General features: G+C 49.5%; 1 protein-coding gene across 1 annotated transcript; it reads right to left on the minus strand.

The window, feature by feature from the left end:
* Positions 1-9,324: 9,324 nt before the first annotated feature.
* On the minus strand, positions 9,325-22,499 carry PLAUR (plasminogen activator, urokinase receptor). The gene is made up of 7 exons (XM_065926249.1): positions 22,346-22,499; positions 20,591-20,701; positions 19,105-19,248; positions 13,265-13,417; positions 12,358-12,492; positions 10,758-10,904; positions 9,325-9,882 (listed from the first exon to the last, which is right to left on the minus strand). The coding sequence occupies exons 1-7, from the start codon at positions 22,392-22,394 to the stop codon at positions 9,629-9,631; spliced, it is 993 nt and encodes a 330-aa protein (XP_065782321.1). The 5' UTR covers positions 22,395-22,499; the 3' UTR covers positions 9,325-9,628.
* Positions 22,500-22,925: the final 426 nt, after the last annotated feature.

The raw sequence follows: 22,925 nt of genomic DNA on the forward strand, positions 1-22,925 counted from the left end.
CCCCGCCCCCCGCGCCCCGCCCCCTGCCCGCCCGGGGGGCGGGGCGCCGAGGCCGGGGCGGGGCGGGGCCGGCGCGGGGGCGGGGGCGGGGCGACGCGGGGAGGCCCCGGGCAACGCGGGAGAGGGTACCTTTAGAGGATGTGGGGAGTCGGAGGGGGAGCTGCGCCCGAGAGCTCGGGGGCCCGGGGGCGGGGGCGAGCAGGGGGCGTGTGCCGGGGGGCCCCCGCGGCCAGAGAGTGCGGGCGCTGGGTGAGGGCAGAAGTGGTGGGCGATGATGCCGAGGGGAGCGCGGGCAGGTGCTGTGAGGGGCAGTGTGTCGTAGGAAAGGTGGGGGTGCTGTTGCAAGGATGCGCCAAGGTGCGGGTGGGTGCGGAGGGGAGGGAGTTGAGTGAGGATGTGTGTGAGGCTGTGAGCGTCCAGGGAGAGGGAGTTTGCTGGGGAAAGTGAGTGGGAGAGGTGCTCCCCGGACAGGTGGAGGTATTCCGTGTGTGAAGGTGAAGGGGGGTGCACATATTCCACAGGGGAAGTGAACGTATTCTGGAGGGGGAGTGAAGGTGAAGGTGTGAGCATGGAGTGGGGTATAGGAAAGGTGAGAGTGAGACGTAGTCTGTGGACAGGTGAGTGTGAGGTTGAGAGTGTCATGTGACAGGCTGTGAGCTGAGCCACCTTGAGAGCGAAGGCAACAGCCTGCTGTCTGGGCAGGTCCTGGACCTCCCAGGGCAGGGCTAGGCTGGGCTGGGGTCAGGTCTCACCCTTCCACCGGTCCTCACCCGGAAACTCCGTGTTTCTGCATCATTCCTGGGGTGGGAGAGGCTCTGGTGGACGCCCAAGCGTCTAGCCTCCCCACCCTGCGTCCCTACTCTTCCGGCCTCGACTGTCTATGCGCTCTCCCATCGTTGGTGCTGACTCACTCCTCCAGACTTGAGTCCCTTTTCCCTCCTGGGAGGTGAGTCTCCCCGAGCCCCCTTCTGTGGGACTTTGTAGACCTGGTGCAGGGTTATCAATCACCCTCATGAGCCAGGAAGAGTGAGAAACCAGAGAAGGTAGGAGATGTCAACCTCTTCTACCATCGTTTGACAATCAGGGAAACTGGGATATGCCAACTGTGAGAATGCTTTATCTCCATCACTACCCCAAACTCCTCCATTCAGGCCCTCCAACGGACTCCAGCTCCTGGTACCCTTCCTGTTCTCAGTCCCCAGCATCCTCTCTCTCCTTGGGACCCAAGCTCCCATCAGTCTCTATGTGCGCAGGACCACAGCTCCAAGTGACTTCTTTCCAATTCTCACTTTCCCTTTCTGTAAACTGCAGAAAGGTGTTGGGTTGGATAATCTCCAGTCCTCCCAGAGCTCACAGTCTGTGTTGAGATAGGTGGCAGAGAGGTGTCCAACCTGGATTTGGGATACTGGGTTAGGGAGTAGCTAAGGGTTGTCTTTCCTCTCAAGAACCTATAGGTCCCCCACTCATGGTTCTACCCAGTGTCTCCTACTCCAACTCCAGAGAACCCTGGAGGATGTTGGTTTGGCTCTCATCTGTCTTTTTTGGGCCCCACCTTTTCTTCCACATGAGGTTGTCCTGTCCCAGTCCTACTCCAAGTTACTGTATCCATTGGGATTTTCATGCAAGTGATGGAAAATTCAACCCAACTGGCTTAAGAAAAAGAGGATTGTTTCACACATAAAAAAAGTCTTGGGTGTGATTGACTCCAGCATGATCTGTCCTAAGGATAAATGGTCCCCTTGTGTAGTAGGATGACTGGTCAATACCCCTGGGACCACATATTTGGGGCTTCATATTTGCAGAGGGGTAGAGAGAAAAAAAGGGCTTCCCAGGTGGCGCTAGTGCCAGCCAATGCAAGAGATGCAGGTTTGATCCCTGGATCAAGAAGATCCCCTGGAGGAGGACATGGCAACCCACTCCAGTATTTATGCCTGGAGAATCTCATGGACCTCTGAGCCTGGCAAGCTACAGTCCATGGTGTCGCATAGAGTCAGACACGAATGAAACCGCTTAGCACACACTCACAGAGGTATATGCCTGAGCTTCCCGGGTGTCGCTGGTGGTAAATAATCCGCCTGCCAGTGCAGGAGATGCTAGAGATGTGGGTTCAATCCCCGGGTTGTGAAGATCCCCTGGAGTAGGAAATGGCAGTATTCTTCAGTATCCTTGCCTGGAGAATCCCGTGGACAGAGGAGCTGGCGGGCTATGGGTCATAGGGTCGCAAAGAGTTGGCCACGACTGAAGCGGCTTAGCACAGCACACAGCACAGAGAGAAAAAGACAGGCAGACTGAGAGAGCCAGGCTGTGGGATCCTGAGCGGAGATAAGAGACTTGAAGAAGCTCCTTCAGCAGAATGAGGAAATATTTTTTTTCCTTAGAACCCTCCTTGAAACCTTCCATTGGGTCTCCTTGGTCCAGATAATGCCGCCTGCCTATTACTGAACCAACACCAATGGCCAGGAGATGAGATGAAACTGATTAAATTAGATATGAGCCACAGGCTCCCTCTACCCCCAGGTCAGAGGTGAAATTAGATTTCTCAAGCAGAAGTAGATACTGGGGAGACAGTTGCTGTCCCTGCTATTTTGGGTGCCGGGGTGGGCTGCGTGCTGTGGGCTTGACCATTCTTGGGTTTTTGAAGTCTTGGGATTGTTCAGAGTTTGCTATTTGCTTTCTCAGCATCGTTCTGCAAGATAATAGAAAATATATTGGTCTCTGCCCCTGGTTCCTGACACAGAGCTCCTGAAACCCTTGTAATTACCTAAGTGATAAGAACACCAGGAACAGCTTTTGTTCTAATATTTAGTCTTTGACCCTAGCTCCTAACTCAGGTCTCCTGAAAGCCTTGTCATTTCTTGGGTGATAAGAGTGTCTTTTGTTCTAATATGTGACTTATGGTGGACTCCTAAATGAGGGCTGGTCCCCAAAAAGACCCAACTATGATAACAAACTTGAGATTTTCAGCTCCACTCCCCATTCTCTTGAGACGGGAGAAGGGCTGAAAATGGAGCGAAGGATCCATGATGCCTTCGTTATGAAGCCTCTGTAAAAATCCCAACAGCATGGGGTTCAGGGAGCTTGTGGGTTGATGAAGTGACCGCGTGAAAAGAGAACGGAAGCTGTATGCCCCTGGGCACAGACCTTGCCCTGTGCATCTCTTCCATCTGACTGTTCATCTGTATCCTCTATCATATTCTTTTATATTAAAGGTAAGTCACTGTTTTCCTGAATTCTGTGAGCCACTCTAGTGGGTTAATCAGACCTGAAGAGGGGATCATGGGAACCTCTGGTTTGTAGCCAATTGGTCAGAAGCACCACAGTCTGGACTTCTGATTGTCATTGGAAGTGGAAAGTATGGGACTGAGTCCTTAATCTGTGGGGTCTGAGGCTATTTCTGGGTAGACAGTGTCAGAATTAAGTCATAGAGCAGCCAGCCAGGGTCACAGAGAATTTCCTGGTGGGGGGAAGCACTCCCCACATTTGATGACCTGAAGTGCTGTGAGTGTGATCCTCGTGTGAGAGTCAAGGAGAAACACAGAAGAAAGACACAGAAGGGAGAAACTGAGTTGTTCCCTCTACAGAAAGAAGACTGGGTGGGCATTTCCCCCCAATACGTGTTGTTCCCTCCTCCTTTGTCCTTTCCTAAGAGAATCCTGATTTTGTTCAAGCATCAACTTTTCTTTAACAGCCAGCTGATGTGCGGGAAGTCCTAGGAGTAGGGTCTGAATATACTTTGTTAAATAGTGTGGCTCCATGCCCACTTCCAGTGCAAGGGGTGGGGCATGAAACAAATCAGGCAAATAAAACGCGGGAAAGGCAAGTCACCCTGGAAGTTTTTGGATAAGCTTTCTTTGTTTTAAAAAAGAAGAGAAGAGATGGCCCTTTGTTATTGCTTCCAAATGTGGGTGTGATGCCTGGAACTGCAGTGGCCTTCTTGGGGCCATGAGGCAGATATGCTTGAATGGATCCTTTAGGACATAATGGAAACACTGAATAAGTCAAGCCAGGAACTGCTCTAACTCATGATCTCTTCTGTGAGATCATCAATTTCCTCTTTGTTTCAACCATTTTGAGTTGGGTGTCCTTTTAAATACAGCCCTGACCGCCATATTGCCTGCAATTCAGATAGAATACATGGAGGCAGCCCTGCTTACAGATTAAAACATTTTAAGTGGTAGTTTTCTTTTTCAGTTGCTTCCCCATCCTTGTGATAGGATCTCTCTCATAGAGGTTGTTTTCTCAGCTCCGCCTGAGTGGGTTGCCTACCATGAGAATTGCCTGAGTGGTAGATGCCTGTTTCCAGCATGCACAACTGTATGCCGTGACTTTGATATAAACTTCCCTGGCCATGGCAGAGGAGGCTGTTGGCAGAGTCCTGACCCAAACTGGACTCCACCAGAGAAGAGTGAGAAGAGTCTGTTCATTAAAATATTATAACCAGACAGAAGTAGTTCTTAGTACTTGACATTTCAAGGGCATGTTTGGCTACTGAGGCAGGAGGTAGTCTGTGAAGAGACAAAATTAAGGTGAAAGCCTAGTCCATGAAGGAAGTCACACACTCAGAGTAAGAGTGACACAGAGAGGCAGATTTTGCAAAAGGGAGACAACATTGATTTCGCCCAGCTTTTCAACTCTGTTTCTTGTCCCTGATGCAGCCCAGAGACCAAGCTCTTGCCTGGATTCTAAACTTCCAATAATGCTGTCGTTTTTTGCTTGAGTCAGCTCAAACAGATTTTATTTCTTGCAACTGAGATCCCTGAACAAAAACTTGGGAGCCATTAATGATGAGGTCCTGATCACAAGGTCTGGTGTAGAACATTATGAGAAATTTATCTCTAGCCTCAATAGCTGCACCATGGGACATATTTTCCATCCTTTGATCCCCAGTGTAGGGCATCATGGGAGACACAATCCTACCCTCCAGTCTCTGCCACAGGGTCTCATGGGAAATACAGTCCTAGCCTCAATTTCAGCTTTAAGTCTTCATGGGAAATGTATTCCTAGCCTCCAGTCTCTGCTGTGGGAGTATCATGATGAATGCAATCCTAGTCTCCAGTTATCACCCAGGGGAGCAACCTGAGGGTCCCTAACCCACACCTCAACTGTCTCAATAAAACAAGCACATTTCCCTTAGACAAAAAGGTAAGGAAGTCATACTCCCCCTCATTTCTAATAAAAACCTCACTCCGGGCAAACTTGTTAAAACACACACACACACACACACACACACACAGAATTGATTATACCTTCTAGCTGCTTTTTCTTTTTCTTTTTTTTTTTTTACAAGACAGGAACAAGAGAGCATTAACCACAAGACACCGGTACAAGCTGATGGGTCTTCAAAATTGGGACAAGGGTTGCTCTGCAGCTCATTACCATTCATTGTAATATTAAGATCTCCGCCCCGGGCACCATATTGGTACAATCCAATTCCTGTCCAGCCACCAAAGGGTCACTCAAGGGCAGAAAAGAGGAGTGCATTCCAGGAAATCAGTACTTATTTCCACAAATCAGTGTGACACGAGACCCCTGCCCCAATAACTCTTCTTCACCCTTTTCTATAAAAAGCTTGTCCCCAACTTGTAATCTGGAAGAAGGTATCTTTAGAGCATAGGAGATCCAACCAGTCAATCCTAAAAAAAGTCAGTCCTGAATCTTCATTGGAAGGACTGATGTTGAAGATGAAACTCCAACACTTTGGCCACCTGATGTGAAGAACTGACTTATTAGAAAAGACCCTGATACTGGGAAAGATTGAAGGCAGGAGGAGAAGGGGACAACAGAAGATGAGATGGTTGGATGGCATTACTGATTGGATGGACATGAGTTTCAGCAAGCTCCGGGAGTTGGTGATGGACAGGGAAGCCTGGCAGGCTGCAGTCCACTGGGTCCCCAAGAGTCAGACATGACTGAGCGACTGAACTGAACTGACCCCTTCTCCATTCCTGGACCATTGAATAAAAATCTGCCTTGCAACAAACTTCTGGACTCACTGGTTCGGGAGGGTGGCGGGGGGGGTGGCGGAGCAGGAAGTGGGGGTCGCTTTTCAGTAAGTTTCTGCTGCTGCAGGGAATCACAGCAGAATGGTGAAAGTAGCCTCAATTTTAATTATGCAGCATCTCAGAAAATGTCATCTTAGCCTCATCTCTGCTTAAAGGTATCATGGGAAATATAGCCTTAGGCCAGGTTTCGTTGTAAGGTACCACCCAGGATGTCCTCTTTCCTTCCCTCCCTTCCTCCTTTGTTCATGTCCTGGGCTCTAATCTAGAAAATGGGAATACAGTAGTGAGCAAGTAAAAGGATTTACTCTTTATGGAGATTCCTGTGGGGAGAGTTAGCAAAAACCAGACAAACAAGTGATTATTCTAGCCAACCATTGCAGCATAACAAAATACCCTAAAACTCAGCCATGTGAAACCACAACCTCTTTATTTTATGATTCTGTAGGTCAGGAGTTTGAACAAGGCACAGTGAGGTCAGTGTGGATTGACTCCTCAACGAACTGGGGCCAACAGCCAGAGATGGATGAGCTGCTTCATCTGGGGCCATATATCAGAAAACTTGGTTCTGTGTGGGTTGAATTGTGTCCCCCCAAAATATGTTGAAATTCTAACTCCCAGGTTCTATGAATGTGACCTTATATGGAAATAGGGGGACTTCCATGCAGGGGGTGCAAGTTTGATCCCTGGTTGGGGAACTAATATCCCACATGCTGAGGGGTACAGCCAAAAAGTAAAAAAAAAAAAAAAAAAAAAAAAAAACGCATACAAAAAAAACGAAAGAAAGGTAGATTGGTATATTAAGATGAAGCCAAACTGGATTAGGGTGAGCCCCTAAATCCAATGACGGGTGTCCTCATACAAAGAGAGAGCTTTGGAGACTCAGAGCCATATTGACAAGAAAGAAAGTCATGTGATGACAGGCGGAGACTGGAGTGATGGATGCACCCACAACCCAAGGACTGCTGAGGATTGCCAGCGAAAAAGGCTGAGTGCTGAAGAACTGATGCTTTCAAACTGTGGTGCTGGAGAAGACTCTTGAGAGTCCCTTGGACAGCAAGGAGATCAAACCAGTCCATCCTAAAAGAAATCAACCCTGACTGTTCATTGGAAAGACTGATGCTAAAGCTGAAGCTCCAATATTTTGGCTGCCTAATGCGAAGAGCTGACTCATTGGAAAAGACCCTGATGCTGGGAAAGATTGAGGGCAGGGGGAAAAGTGGGTGACAGAGGATGAGATGGTTGGATGGCATCACTGACTCAATGCACATGAGTTTGAGCAAAATCCAGGAGATAGTGAAGGACAGGGAAGCCTGGCGTGCTGCAGTCCATGAGGTTGCAAAGAGTTGGACATGACTGAGCGATTGAACAATAACCCAGAAGCAAGGAAGAGGCCACAAAGGATTCTTCCCCAGAGCTTTAGAAGGAGCACGATTCTGCCAACACCTTAATTTTTTTGTTTTTTTTCTTTTTTAATTTTTTTGTTTCTGACACCCAGAATTTCTGTTGTTTGAAGCCACCTTGTTGATAAGCTTGTAGTCACTTATCATGGCAGTCCTAGGAAATGAAATCAGTTGGGTTTTTCAGTTCTCCCGCACTTTGCATCTGCTAGGGTTGCCATGTCCAGGGTAGCTCCTTTGTTCATTTGGTTGGTGCCTGGGCTCAGATGGCTTGGAACCTCTGGGGCTCTCTCTCCATGTGGCATCCATGAACGAGTAGCGTGGGTCTCCTCAGAGCATGGCAGTCTTGGTGCAGGAGGACATGGCGATTGGCTTCCTATGGTGCCACTTCCACCATATTCTAGTTTTGTAAAATTTATTATTATTTATTTGGCTGTGCTGGGTCTTAGTCGTGGCATTCGAACTCTTAGTTGCAGCATGTGAGATCTAGTTACCTGAGCTGGGATCGAACTGGGTCCTCTGCATTGGGAGCATGTAGTCTTAACCACTGGATCACCAGGGAAGTCCAAGAGGTGATATCGACCCCATCCTTTTAGGCCACCACAATGACAGTTGGTGATATATGATTTGTGTGTGAATGTGCTCAGTCATGTCCAGCTCTTTGTGACCCCATGGACTGTACCCCAGGCTTCTCTGTCCATGGGATTTCCCAGGCAAGAATATAGGAGAGGGTTGCCATCTCCTACTGCAGGAGATCTTCCTGATGCAGGGATTGAACCCTTGTCTCTTGAGTCTCCTGTGTTGGCAGGTGGCTTCTTTACTGCTGAGACATCTGGGAAGCTGGATATATGATTTGAGGAGATCTTAAAAAAGAAGTCCTGTCCCTTGGAGCGGGGACGAAGGGATAGGTTGGGAGTTTGGGATTAACATATAACACCACTCTATTTACAATGGGGCTTCTCTAGTGGCTCAGATGGTAAAGAATCTGTCCGTGATGCTAGGGACCTGGGTTCGATCCCCTGGTCAGGAAGAGCCCCTGGAGAATGGCTCCCCATTCCAGTTTTCTTGCCTGGAGAATCCCACGGACAGAGGAACCTGGTGGGCCACAGTTCATGGGGCCACAAAAGAGTCAGACATGACTGAACAGCTAACACTTTCACTTCCATATATTCGTATAACTGAATTATACCGTGGTACACCTGGAACTCACACAACATCATTAATCAAGTATACTCCAATAGGAAATAAAAATTGAGAAAAGAAAAAAATCCTGTCCTCCACCTGCCCCCAGATACCATGGAAAATGTTCTTTTTCTTCATTAAACCATAGGGTCCCAGGGAAACACAATTTTGTCTCTGCGGGCTTGCCTCAACAAACCATGGAAAACATGAATTCTGCCATGTTGTACTCAAAAGAGTACCATTGAAATGGTAGTTCTCGCAAATAATAAATTAAAAAAAGAAACAAAAGAAATGATAGTTCTGGCTTTTTCTCAGTTGGCCTGAGAGCATCCTAGGAAATATAGCCTAGCCTTTATCTTCTGCCCACAGAGCAGCAGGGGGATGAAGTCCTGTCCTTAGTCCTCTTGGCAGGGCTCCCAGGGGTTATCGCCTATTCATGTCCTGTCTCAGAGCCCCCTAGGAAACGCAGACATGTCCCTTTAGAGCAACAAAATAGTCTTGACCTTTGGATGTGGGAGAAGAGACTGGAAGGTTAATGCTAGGGTCGGTGAGTTGGAAAGTTGCATTTGGAGGCCAGAAATAGATGTGGAGGTGGCTTTGGGTGGAAGGCTGCATGGGACAGCTCCCAAGGCCGGGGTCTCAAATGCCTGGGTCCTACCATATGACCCCCTAATTCTAGGAGCCTGTGAGAAGGTGGCCCCCCCCTCCTCATTCATCCTCTCTGGAGAAGGGCAGATCTGGCCTTGTTCGCTGGTTCAGAAAATCTTTATTTCAGTATAAAATATTAAATAAAACAAATATTAATTAATAATAACAATAGCCACAACACTATCAATAATCACATGAGCTCTCTCCTGCTGGCCTGCAGCCTTTTGTTAGCTTTTCTCCTTTGGTTCTCACAGTTCTCTCTCTGGGCAGCTGGGAAAATTGAGGCCCAGAGAGGGCAGCCCGCTGGCCTGAGGTCACACAGCAAGTTGGTAGGGCTAGGAACTGAGGGAAGGGCAAAGGGGTCCCCTGGATCCAGCCAGTGTGGTGGGAATGTGGGGTTCAAGTGCAGAGGAGAGTGGCTCCCCAAAGTCTGGCAGTCAAGAGCAGGCTGACAAAGAAGCTGAGGTGGGCAGGGCTGGTCTGGGGGGCACCCCCCTTGCGGGGCTGGGCGTCCCTGGCTGGATGGTTACAGCCATTTCCAGTACAGCAGGAGACATTGACGTGGGTGAGGTCGAAGGCTTCGGCCACGTGGAGGCTTTGGCACCACGAGGGGGCTGCGCAGCCTCTGATGGTGTAGCTTGGGCTCCTCAGTCCTGGAGAGAGAGATGGACCATGTGAGACTCTGAGCTCTCGGGACTGAAACTGGAGTGCTCCCTGGGTGACGCGCCACCTCGTGGTGGGTGCCACCTGGAAAAAGCAGTTTTAAGTCTGGTCTGGAGACCCCTGGGCTTGCCCTCAGACCCTTCCAGGGGCTCTGTGAAGTCAAAATTAGTCTCAGAATAATGCTACAAGTTCATTTGCCTTTTTTTTTTGCTCTCACAAGGGGTTTCCTAGAAACCCAAGGGCATGTGATCTTGCAACAGACTGAATGCAGAGGCAAATATGACGGTCCAGCTGTCTTCTATTAAGCCAGACATTAAAGAGATTGCAAAGAACAATGTCCATCTTCTCACTCACTTTTTTTCCATTTTGGAAAATGTCTCCTTCCCCCCCCCCCCATAAAAATATGTTCACATGTCATGAATTTTCAATTGTTCTTTTAAAATGAATAAATACATTTTTAAAAGTCTCTTGGTTTTCATTTCTAATGGAGTAAATAGCTACAGACGTAACTGACACAAACAATAAGTTTTAAGAGTATCAAGGAATTTTGAGACCCCAAAGTTTGAAAAGCTCTGGAATAGAGGAGCCTGCCCAGGACATCTCAGGATGAAATCTCATGAGGTCCACAGAAGTCCCACCCACCCACGGAAGTTCCACTCCCCCAACAAAGAAATCCACTTGTCTGTAGCGCAGATATCCGCTTCCTAATGAAGGAGTCTTAAGTCCTTGCTACACTCTGCACCCTCCTGAAGGAAGTCCTACCTTTTCCAACAAGATGATCCACCTCAATTAAGTCCAGTTTCACAGGAGGTTACCTCTTGCAGAACCCCACCCCCACCCCCCATAAGTATCCAAGTATCCTCACCTTTAGTGCCTGTCGCTTCCAGACATTGATTCATAGGGCCGCGGCAGTCAATGAGGAAAGTTTCTTCAGAGGAACACTCGTGGGTGCTGTTCCCCTCACAGCTGTAACACTGCAAGCCGTTTGGTGGCAGGTTTTGAAGCTCCAGGACTTGGGAGAAGATCAATGACAGAGAAACCAAGGAAATTAGCCCACCATTAGCTCTCCAGGACTCCCACCTCTCAGCCGGAGATGTCATGGCGCTCCCTTGTGGTCAGACCTTGGAACAGCACCCTCTTGGGCGGGGGTTGGGGTTGGAGGGGTGGTTTTCCGAGGCTTGTGGCAGAAATCCCGAATCCCAGCTCCCCATGAACCCTCACCTGCCTAGACTCTGGGTAAGGCGAAACAATCCCTGCCTTCAGAGAACTTACGATTTAGAGCTACACTGTCCCCGGGCTTTCCCAGTGGCCCAGTGGTTAAGAATCCACCTGCCAATGCAGGGTGCCTGGGTTCGATCCCTGGTCCGGGAAGATCCCACATGCCACGGAGCAACTAAGCGTGGGCGCCACAGCTTTGGAGTCTGGGCTCTAGAGCTGGAGAACCACTGACTACTGAACCCCGCGTGCCCTAGAGCCTGTGCTCCGCAACAAAAGAAGCCACTGCAATGAGAAGCCCACACACCACAACTAGAGAGTAGCCCTGTCTCTGCAGTTAGAGAAAGCCCATGGGCAGCAACAAAGATCCAGTGCAGCCATAAAAAGAAATAAAAAATAAATAATAGAGCTACACTGTCCCATATGATAGGCACTAGCCACATGTGGTTGCTTACGTTGACACTAAAATGAATACTAAAATGAATATGGAATGAAATCCAAAATTCAGTTTAAGTGCTCAATGGCCATATGTAGTAGAGGCTTACTGCATCGGGCGATACAGAAGTTTCCATCACCATGGAAAGTCCTATTGGCCAATAATTGTCTGCAGAGACAGAATAACACAAAGGATCTAGATTATACTCAGGGAGGGCAGAGTTAGGGACATCTTTCCTGCGGATGATGCTTTAAAACGGAGATCTGATGAAGGAGAAATAGCCAGGCAGGCAAGCTCCTAGGGGAGATGTGTTCCTGGTGGAGGGTACTGCATGTGCAAAGGCCATGAGGCAGACACGTGCTGGGTTACAGAGAGCACAGGAGAACCTTCTGACAGCATTTTAAAAGCAAGAGGAAGGCACTGAAGTGTTTGAGGAAGAGCGACATGCTTTGATTTACATTTTTAAAAAAATCACTCTTGCTGCTGTGTTGAACGTGGGCTGTAGGTTAGTAGGAAGGGCAGCAAGGTCATTGCAACAATCTAGGCGAGGCCGTGATGGCTGGGACCAGCGTGGTGGGCAGTGGAAGGATTCAAGAAGATGCAGAAGCATAAAGCACAGGTCCTGGCGAGGCTTTGATGGTCTCCTTGAATTCCCACAAAATCTTTCTTGAGGAAGGGCTTAATAGGCCCCCCCCCCCTTATTATTTTTTTCAGAGGAGGAAGCAGAGTGGAGGGTTTACCTGTGAGCAAGCAGCCTGAATGCACCTCTCTGCCCCCAGTCCTAGGTCTTATGCCAGGTCCCCTGGCCCCTTACCTGGGCCCACATTGCATTTGGTGGTGTTGCAGCACTGCAGGAAGTGGAAAGTGTGGTTATTGTGGAATCCGGTGGGGCCTGGACAGCCAGGAAGGATGCCACAGCCTCTCACGTGGCGCTCATCCCCTGGACTCTCTGTGTGGACAGAGGTGGTTAAATTGTTGCTGAGGAGCTGGGACTGGATTTGTCACCTGTCCATCTTCTGCTTCATCCTTCACTATAGGGCTCTCACTGTATGAGGGGCAGCCACATATCTAACCAAGATTTCAGCCTCCGTGGGTATTGTCGGGGCTTCCCAGGTGGCACTAGTGGTGAAGAACCTGCGTTGCCTGGCAGGGCAAGAGACATGAGAGATGCGGGTTCGATCCCTGGGTGGGGGAAGTCCCCTGAAGGAGGGCAACCCACTCCAGTATTCAAGCCTAGAGAATCCCATGGACAGAGGAGCCTGGTGGGCTATGGTCCATAGGGTCACCAAGAGTAGGACATGACTGAAGTGACTTAGCATGCACACATGGGTATAGTCATGTGGCTAAGTTCTGGTCAATATGATCTAAGTAAAAATGTTTACAGAACTTGCAGAAAGGGGAACCTTTACAAAAGCAGGGCCACCCCCTTTTTGCCCCTTCTTTCCTGCCTTCCTCCTTCCTGGAACTTGGATATGAGGTCTGGAGCTCAGGCAACCATCTTGGACCATGAGGCAAATGGAAGCAACATGTAAGTAATGAGAAGGCATCTGGTGACTGTGGAACTGTCTTAGTGGCCCTGGACTTCCCATGACTGGGCTTCCTGTGTGAGTACTAACTTTCTACCTTGCTTACCTCCCTGTTGTTTGGGGGGGTTGTTGTTAAGTGCAGCCTTTGGGAGGAACAAAGCTGGGAAGGGGAGTTGCTGGCACGTTGGGGCTCACCTTTCAGGCTCTGGTGGGTTATCACATCCACGCACTTTTCTCCAGAGTTGCGGCACCGTAGGCTCTGGTCCCAGCCCCTCTCACAGCTGAGGTCCGTCGAGGCACAGGAAGCACATTCGAGGTAGCGGTTTCTGGGAACAGTGGCATCTGGGGCTGTTTGGGGAGGAGCAGGAGGGTGAGACCCCACGGGAGGAGTCCTAGAGACCCATCTTGCTAGAGGACTTTCCTGCACACCCGTTCTTCCTTATCCCACTCTTCAGCCAGGCAACAAGCTCTGCCCATCCTATCTCCTCAATTTTCCTAGGATCCATGCCCTCCTTTCCAGCTCCATGGCCAGGTCAGACCTCCTTCAATACCAGCTTCCTCCCTAGCTTCCTCGTTTCCATTCTTGCCCTTCCCACCCCAGTGCCTCCCACATGGCCCTGGAAGGATGCTTCTAATACTCAAATCGAACCCCGTCTCTCCTCTGCTCAACTCTTCCATAGGTCTCCAGTGCCTCAGAATAAAATCCAAGAAACTCAGCGTGGCATTCAAGGCCCATCAGAGACTGGTTCCTGGCCACCCTCCCGCCTCATTTCTCTCCCCCACCTGCTCGGACTCTACCCCGGCTTCCCTCAGTCCCAAGTGTAAGTGCTGACTCCCACCCAGCCCTTGCTTCCGCACAACACTTTACCCTGCTCCCTAATTTCCCTATCTCCTACTCATTCTTCAGGAGTCATCTTCCTGAGGTAATTTTTACCTCCTCCAAGAAGCCCTCCTTGACCTCCTAGGCTGAATTAGGTGCCCCTCTGGGCTCCCTAATCCCAGCTCTGTCTACTCCGGATCATCTCTGTTTGGACTAAGTCCCAGGTAGAGCCTCGGCTGTCTTGTATGCCAACATGACCCAGCACAGGGCCAGGGCCAGAGAAAATATTCAATAAATATTCATTAATTATTTTTTGTTTTTGGCTGTGCTTAATCAACATATGGGATCTTAGTTCCCCGAACAAAGATCAAACCCGCAATCCCAGCACTGGAAGCACTGAGTCTTAACCACTGAACCATCAGGGAAGTCCTACAGCAATAGGACTTCCCAATCGAGTCATAGGTCAAAGTCTCACTTGACTAATCTGTGATAACTTTGCCTCTCACATGGACCTTCCCGTCCAGGCCAAGTGGATGAATTACTTTTTCCTGGAAAACTGGAGTCATTCCTCTGCCCAGACCTTGGCTCACACCATCCCCAAGCCTGGCATGCCCTCTCCTTCCTGACCCCAGATATCCAAGTTTGAGTTTAAGCCAAGTCTTAGAGAAATTAGAGAACTGTTTCAGCCAAGACACTTAACCGGCAGGCCAGCAGCTGTAATTAGGTGAATCACTTACCTTCAAAGCCAAATCTTCCCCACCTCCTCCCCAAAGAAAAATAACTAGAAGGCCAACAACCCATGTCTTCTCATATGAACCACCATGAAAATGAAAATATAAATTGCCATCACTGCCAACATAACTGTCTCATACCACCCATGGGTCTCCTTTGTGAGTTCTTCTTATGTCACTCTTCTAAATGTGGAGGATACCCAGGCTCTGTCTGAGGTCCTTTTTTCATTTCTCATGGTATATACTCTCGCCCATTGAATGTTATCCATTGACATTGCTTCATCTCCACCTATCTGCGGAGAAATCACAAATCTCTCTCCAGGCAACACTTTCCTCTGAACTCCACACCTGTACGCCCATGGGCCTCCTGGCGGTCCCCTGGGTATCTGTCAAACACCTGAATCTCTCCCTGTCCCCAACAAGACTATCCATCTTCTCCAAACTGCTGCTTCTCCTGAATTCCACGTCTCTGAGGTGGCCCCATCTGGTCTCCCAGGGTAGAAACTTGGCAGGCTCCTTGTTCTTCCATATCTAGGCATCAATCTAATTATTCCCACTTCCCCGTCTTCTATAATCCTTTTGCCATATTGCTTCTGATCTCCATTAAGCATGTCCTATTGAGCTCTTAATTTTAGACCCTGTTCTCTATTTCCTGTTGGACTCATTGTAAAATGGATTCCAGATTTCTGCTAAAAATTATCCTTTCCTCTATTTTCTTGAAGATATTGATCATAGCTGTCTTAGACCTCCCCTGTCTAATAACTCCAATATCTGATTCACAAGTCTGTTTCTGTTGTGGGGTTTTTCTCTCGGTTTCCCCAGTCGATTGGTCCTTTCTATTTTCTTCAGGATACCTTGTATGTTTTGATTAGATGCCAGACACAGATAACAACTTGTAAAGGCTTTAAATGATTTTATCTTCTGCCAAACAGAGATTAGGTTTTCTTCCTGTAGAAACTGGATGTAGGCATTTTTGTGCTATGCTTAGTCACTCAGGGATGTCCAACTCTTTGCGATCCCATGGACTGCAGCCCACCAGGCTCCTCTGTCCATGGGGATTCTCCAGGCAAGAATACTGGAGTGGGTTGCCATGTCCTCTTCCAGGGGATCTTCCCAACCCAGGGATCAAACCCAGGTCTCCTGCATTGCAGGCAGATTCTTTACTGACTGGGGCTGGTCAATTTCTGGTTTTGCCCTTATTCTTAGGGTGTGGTCTCAGAGGAAAGCCTGAAACTTCTCTTTCCAATTTGGCAACTTCAGTCTCCCAGCATCACATGCTCACTGGAATTCCTGCTCAGTTCTGTAGTTTCCCAGATACTATTTTCTGTGGAGTTTCTTGGAGTCTAATGCTATGCACATACGGCTTGCCAATGACTTGAAGGAAATCTGCAGATTTGGGGACTCCCTTTTCTGTGGTTCCATGCATTCCAGGATTTTACTTCTCGTTTTCCAGACACTCTGGCAGCCCCAAATTTCAACCTCTGCCTTCTCAGTCTAGCGACAATCTCTTTCTATCTGCGTTCTACTTCCCTTACAGAGCAGTGAATTGGCAAGTGCACTCAAGGTAAAAGCCAGCTTGTCTGTGGAATTCAACTTCTGTGCTTCCCTTATTTCAAGGATTGGAGCACCTCTATTTCCTCTCTCCATTTGCTGCTCTTGAGTGACTTCAGTGATTGTTTATAATTTATCCAGCTTTTGTAACTGTCATTGGTGGTGGATAGCGGGGTGGGGCGGGGGAGGTTGGTCTCAGACAAGTAACTCCACATGACCAGAACTGCGTATCTGCCCTCACCATCTGACCCATCATTAAGTTATGCTTATCTGCCTGCTAAATAGCTCTTAAACCCATCCACTTTTCTCCATCTGCTGATCAGACACTGTCTTCTTCTTTTTTTGTTTTTAGCCACACCATGTGGCATGTGGAATCTTCGTTCCCTGACCAAGGATTGAGCCCATATTCCCCGCACTGGGAGCATGAGGTCTTTGCCAAGGAAGTCCTACACTCCCTTCTTTATCTGGACAACCTCACACACCTCCAGGTTGGTCTCCCCAAATCTACCTTCCCTCCATCATTTCTTCCTTCCAATCTGTCTTCCACTCTGAGGTCAGAATGCGTGCCTGCTAAGTCGCTTCAGTCTTGTCCAACTCTTTGCGACCTAATGGACTGTAGCCCGCCAGGCTCCTCTGTCCATGGGATTCTCCAGGCAAGAATACTGGAGTGGGCTGCCACGTCCTCCTTCAACGGATCTTCCCGACCCAGGGATTGAGCCCATATCTCTTACGCCTCCTGCATTGGCAGTTGGGTTCTTTACCAATAGTGCACCTGGGAAGCTGGAGGTCAGAATAACTTGTCCATAAATACAAATCTGATAGTGACCCTGTAGCCTGTCATGACCTCCCAGTGTTCCCCAGATGAAGTCTATGTTCCCCACCACAGTCCAGAAGGCCTTGTATAATGTGACCGTGCCAATTTCATCAGTTCCTCTTGCCCCATCTTGTCCTTCCTCCAGCCATGCTAGTTTCACTCTCTCCTGTTGCTTTTGTATCTGCTGCTCCTTCTGTCTGGAAAAATCCTTTCCACTGTCTTTTTAACAGCCTGACCTCTCCTCCCTCAAGGTCCAGCTTAGCTGTTGCTTCCTGTAGGAAACTTCCTCTGGCCCGAGTCATTTTTCTCCTCTAGGGTCCTACAGCCCCTACTCATAGCTATCCCAGCTCTGATCATTCTCTGGTCCCCGTTTCCCCCTTCTCAGCCCGGATGATTCTGGACTGTGCTTCCCTATTACAGCTCTGACTTCTCTGGTCTCTGTTTTCTGTGTCAGGGTCCTGACACTTTTCTCTGTGCTTCCCTGATCCCAGCTCTGACGGGGGGCAGGGCAGTCACCGTTTGGTGATGGTCTGTCCTGCCCCCTCCCCCACCTCCCACCCCTGCCATATATACAAACACTACTGGACTATGAGCCCCAGATGAGCAGGGCTCAAGGCTGTCTTGGCCATTGCTATGTCCCCAGCATCACAGAAGAACAGTTGTGTCCGACTCTTCGTGACCCCATGCACTGTAGCCCACCAGGCTCCTGTGTCCATGGGATTCTCCAGGCAAGAAAAATGGGTTGCCATTTCCTCCTTCGTGGAATCTTCCCCATCCAGGGATTGAACCCACGTCCGTTATATCTCCTGCATTGACAGGTGGGTTCTTTACCACTACCGCCACCTGGGAAGCCCATTAAAATCCCTATGTCCCCAAGATCCACTAGAGGGGAAACACCAGGCCCAGTAGGAGGTCTTGAGGGAAATAGGTCCCGACTGGCCAATGTCCTCTGCACTGACCAGTACTGTTAAATATTTTGGTTGTTATCTCTGATTGCAAGTGTTCCTGAGACTCAACTGTTAGTGTTTTCCTTTGGCAGATCTAACAGAAAGAGGAAGCCGACATCCTCTCTCTTGTCACTTCCTTGAAAATAAACATCTGATTCAACTCCCACCAACAGATGAAAGTTTGAGGTCAGGATCAGTGAAAATCTAGCAGAATCAGGGCGGATGAAAAACAAGGGAAGAACTCAGTGCAGACACAGGTGCTCTGTTTACTGATGTCATTGTGACTGGACTGGTCTTAACACATTTCCTTTCTCACCAGGGGCAGAAAGAGGAATCTCTGCTTGACCCTGCACCATGGTCTGCTCCTTCCTATCCTTCCTCTCCTGTGAGAACTCGGAGGAATTTGAGCCTTTCTAAGTCTTTTTCTTACACTGACAGACCAGAGCCTAAAGTCATGAAACTCTACAAAAAGCCTTGCAAAAGTTTCTTCACATTCTTTTTTCATCGCCCTGCTCAAGGATTGATTCTAGGAAACTTTACCAGCCCATGGCAGCCTGTCTGGCTCCCTCCTCTTTTGACTTCCTTTAAGAACTTTGAGTCACTGGCATCTCTGATCTTTGTATCTTGGTCCCTTGCTAAGATACGAAGAATCTGTTGCCTGAACCATCTCCTGTCCCATGAGAAAAATGAGATGGCAAAATGTCAGTGAGGTAACTCACCTACCACTCAAGTGGGTGTATGTATATACAGCTTCTTAAAGGCCGGTGATGCATCTTACAAATGACAACCACACACACACAGACATACAAGCAGTATGGGACGGGATAGGATGCGATGAGTTTATACTTGGGAGTGGGGCCGGTGATGGTTTGAGATGAGTTGGGGTTGATTGGAGGATGGGATTAGAGATACGTTCAGGAGGAGGATGGGTTTGAGGTGGAGAGTGTTGGGGAGAAAATGAAGCTGGGGAAGGGATTGGGGTCGGGGATGGAAATGGAGTCAGGCTGGAGATGTGTTTAGGATAAGGAAAGATTTGAGCTGGGGGATTAGTCCTGGGGTAAGGCATGGAGCTGAGGTTGAGGTGGCCCCAGACTGGGGATAAGACCAGGGTGATGTTGAGGTTGGGATGGGGATGTTTTGGGGTTGGGGGTGGCAAGGACTGTCCTACTCACCAGGGTTGGGCTTGTTGCACAAGTCTGACCTGCACACGGCCTCTGAAAGGGTGATGATCTGATTGCCAGTCCGATAGCTCATGGACCTGTTGGTCTTCTCCGGATGGGTACAGCCTTTTTCCACCACATTCATCTCGTTGCTGCCTATGAGAAATGTCTCTTCGTCACCCCTAGAGGCTCCCTGGACCCAGTCAGCCTCTGACTCTCCTGGTTATAAAGTCACCTGCTCCCAGGACCGAACTCTGCCAGGCCTCTCCTCTTACTTGAGTCCAACTCTGTCTTTTCTAGACTTACCCATCCTCCCCATCAACCTCTTATACCAGAAGCCTACTTTCTCTTAGTGACAACACTATACCTGGGACATTTTGGATCCATCAACTCCTCCCTCCCAGCTTGGAAATCTTAACAGAGAGAGGCTTCTAATAGGAATCTTTAAAGGAAAATGCTTACCAAAAGTATAAGAGAATGATATAATAAATGTGCATTAGTCACAAAACTTTATAGAATATTAGTATTTTGTTGTATTTGTTTCAGGTTTTTTTTAAAAAAAGAGAAACCAAGTTTAAAAGATAGTTAAAGCCTCCTGCTTACTGCCCTCCTCCAAATCCCATTTCTCTTATTCCCTGTCTGAAGGCAACCACTGAAATAGGTAATTCTCACACCTGTGTATGCAGAATATATGTTATTGCCTATTTTGATTGTTAAATACTATTTCTAGTAAAAGGTGTCCAATTCTGCAACATGCTTTTTTTTTTCCTCTCTTTTAATCTTACATTTTTGAGATGTATCCAGGTTAATACTTAGAGCCCTGTGTGTGTGTGTGTGTGTGTGTGTGTGAGTCACTCAGTCCTGTCTGACTCTTTGTGACCCCGGTGGACTATAGCTCGCCAGGCTCCTCTGTCCATGGAATTCTCCAGGTAAGAATACTGGAGTGGGTTGCCATTCCCTTCTCCGGGGGATCTTCCCAACCCAGGGATTGAACTTGGGTCTTCCACATTTCAGGCAGGTTCTTTATCATCTGAGCCACCAGGGAAGTTCCCGACAGCCCTAGTTCCTTCATTTCAGCTGCTGTGATTATACTTTAAGGTTTCTCCTCTGCTGACCCTAACTTCAGTCTTTCCAGTTTTCCGTGTCACAAACATGAGGACTAGGAACATCCTTTTACATGTGTCTCTAGGCAAGTGTGGCCAAGGTTCTTTGGGGTCTCTACATTCCTTGAAGTTTAACTGATGCTAGTAGGGTATGTTAATCTTTATTTCTATCAGATATTGCCACGTGGCTCTGTTCCATGGATGAACCAAGTTACCTCCCTAACAGCAGAGCCCGCAGTTCCACAACCTCATCGATCTCAGTACTGTCAGATTCTTAAATGCTTGTCCATCTGATGGGCGTGTTAGGGGCCTCAGTGTCTTTTTTTCATGCGTATTGCCCTGATGACTCGTGAGATAAGGTTTCTAGGTCCCTCGCTTTCCCTGCCCCAGCTCACCTTCCCACACACTCAGGACGGTGGTCCTGCAGAGGTCCTGACCAGGAGCACACTCTTCAACACTGCAGCTCTTCATGTTCTTACACTGTAAGCACCGCAGGCCCCATGAGGCTGGGGGCAGAGGGAGGCGACGGGAAAGAGGTGTTATTGCTCTGAGCCAGGATCCCGCCCCACTCACCCCCTCTACCGCCCCCTACCCCGGCCCCCTTTAAGCCCCAACACCTGGACCGAATCTCCAGGCCTCGTGCACTCAGGTTCAGGTTCCACTTTTGCCCTGCCTGGGTTCCAACCCGCTATGCTATCTTTAGGCCAACGTTTTATTTTTGTCCTTTACCCTATTCCGCCCCCCTCCCCGCCCCCTACCCCGCTCACAGGTCCTTCCTAAGTCCAGTCCTCGCTCGCTTTCCCTTTAATTCTAACCGAGGGCCCGGGCCATCCAGAAAGTGAGATTCCCACCCTCTCTGCGGGTGCAGACGTCTACCCCTCCGCCCGCCTGGGCCTATTCCACCTCGCGAGCTCTCCTAGGGGTCTTCTAACCTCACCGACTTCCGCCGATCTTTACGTTCTACCTTCGTCCCTGGAGCTCCCCCCACTAACGCCCACTGGTTCTCCTCGCTTTCCTAACCTCTCCCCTGCTTTCTCCCGCCACGCAGCCGTAGGAGAACTTCCAGCTCCTCCCATCAGCCCTGCGGAGATTCTAACCCCACCTACTGGGGCCTCCCCCGAAGCTTTCCCCCGCCCCCCGGCGGCTCTCGAGCGGCTTAAACCCCGCCCACTAGGGGCTCGGGACCTGTCAGCCCCACCCACTGGTTCCGCCCCGAAGTTCTGGCCCCGCCCACCACCTCCTCCCCGGGGCTATAACCCCGCCCTCTGGCTCCCCCGCGGAGGCTCAACCTTGCCCCTCAGACCTCCCTTGTGGTCCCCTGCCCGCTCCAAATTCAGAGTCCCCTAAATTACTCATTCTAGGCCTCCCGCGGTCCAGAAAACCTTCTGGATGTCACTCAGCTCCTGCCCCCCCGCCCCGCCCTCACAGTTCCAACTCAACTTCCTTTCATTTCTCGATCCGTTTTCCATTTTCCAAAGAAAGGATTTAAGGGGTCCCGTCGGCTAGAGTATAGTGAAAGGGAAGGAGCCTCGAAGTACAAGCCCTGTTTCCCTGGCCCATGTCTCTGCCAGACTCAGCCTGACTCTCTTTAGACCGTGTGTAAAATGAGGCGCTGTCCTCCCGGTCTTACGAAAGTGTGTGTGGCGGGGCGGAGGTGGGAGGGGGAGGGATCCGATACAATGGAGAGGGCTGTAGGATCCACTTCGGGTCAGGATCCCACTTACAAAGGCTGGCTGTGTGGGCTCGGACCAGTTAGTTAACCTGTCTGTGCTTGTTTCTCTGTAAAAAGGGGTTAAAATAGTTCTGCCCCCCCCCGCCCCCCGCCCCCCGCCAGTCGGAAATTGCCAAGAAGAAGCTTAGAAGAGTGACTGGAATAAAGAGCGTATTCACTAGATGATGTCTGTCGTTAAGCTTTTTTGCTCAATAAATATTTTCTGAGCCGCTACTGTGCGCCGGGTTCTGCACCGTTGGCGGTGGGGGCGGGGAACCGAGAATTGGAGAATTATTTGATTGTGGGGTGGGGACGGGGGACTGAGCCCTCCTCCTCCGAGTCGTCAGATTCTGAGCTCTCTTCCCCTCTCTTCCCCTCTCCCTTCCCCGCCGTCAGACCCCAGTCCCCAGTTCAGAGGTCCGGGCACCTTTGCCCCTACCTGGAATGTAGGCGTGAACCAACAGCAGTAGCACCAGCGGTTGGCCCATCTCCGACGGTGGCTCCTGCTCGCGATCTCCCTGCACCTCTCAGTCTGGCCCCCGGAAGGAGACAGTTTTGTGGCCCTGGGGGCTCCTCCCAGAAGTTTGCGAAAGAGCGAGTCAGCCCCAGACGCGTAGGTCATTCCTTCTCCCCGCTCCCCACCTCCTCGCCTCCCCAATCCACCTTCCCACTCCTCCCGCACCTTCCTCAAAAACTTCCCTTACCAGGGTGTGGCCAGCTGGGGGTACGGGGGCTGACCCTGCTCTGACTCACGTTGGCGGTAGTCACACTGTCCCCGGACTGCCTGGGTGTGAATTCCAATTTTCTCTCAATGCCACATCATCTAAGGGAAGGGACCACACTCTTTAAACTAAAACTCATCCCTTCGGGAAATTTGACTATTGGATATTATAGGGCTTTCCTTAGTCTTGTTAGGAAGGATCATGGTTATATAGGAAAGTGTCTTTCTCATTTAGAGCTGCAGGCTGAAATATTTGGGGGTGAAATAATACAGTGTCTCCAATTTACTTTAAAACACT

The sequence above is a fragment of the Muntiacus reevesi genome, chromosome 2 (assembly GCF_963930625.1).
Source record: "Muntiacus reevesi chromosome 2, mMunRee1.1, whole genome shotgun sequence".
Classification (NCBI taxonomy): domain Eukaryota; kingdom Metazoa; phylum Chordata; class Mammalia; order Artiodactyla; family Cervidae; genus Muntiacus; species Muntiacus reevesi.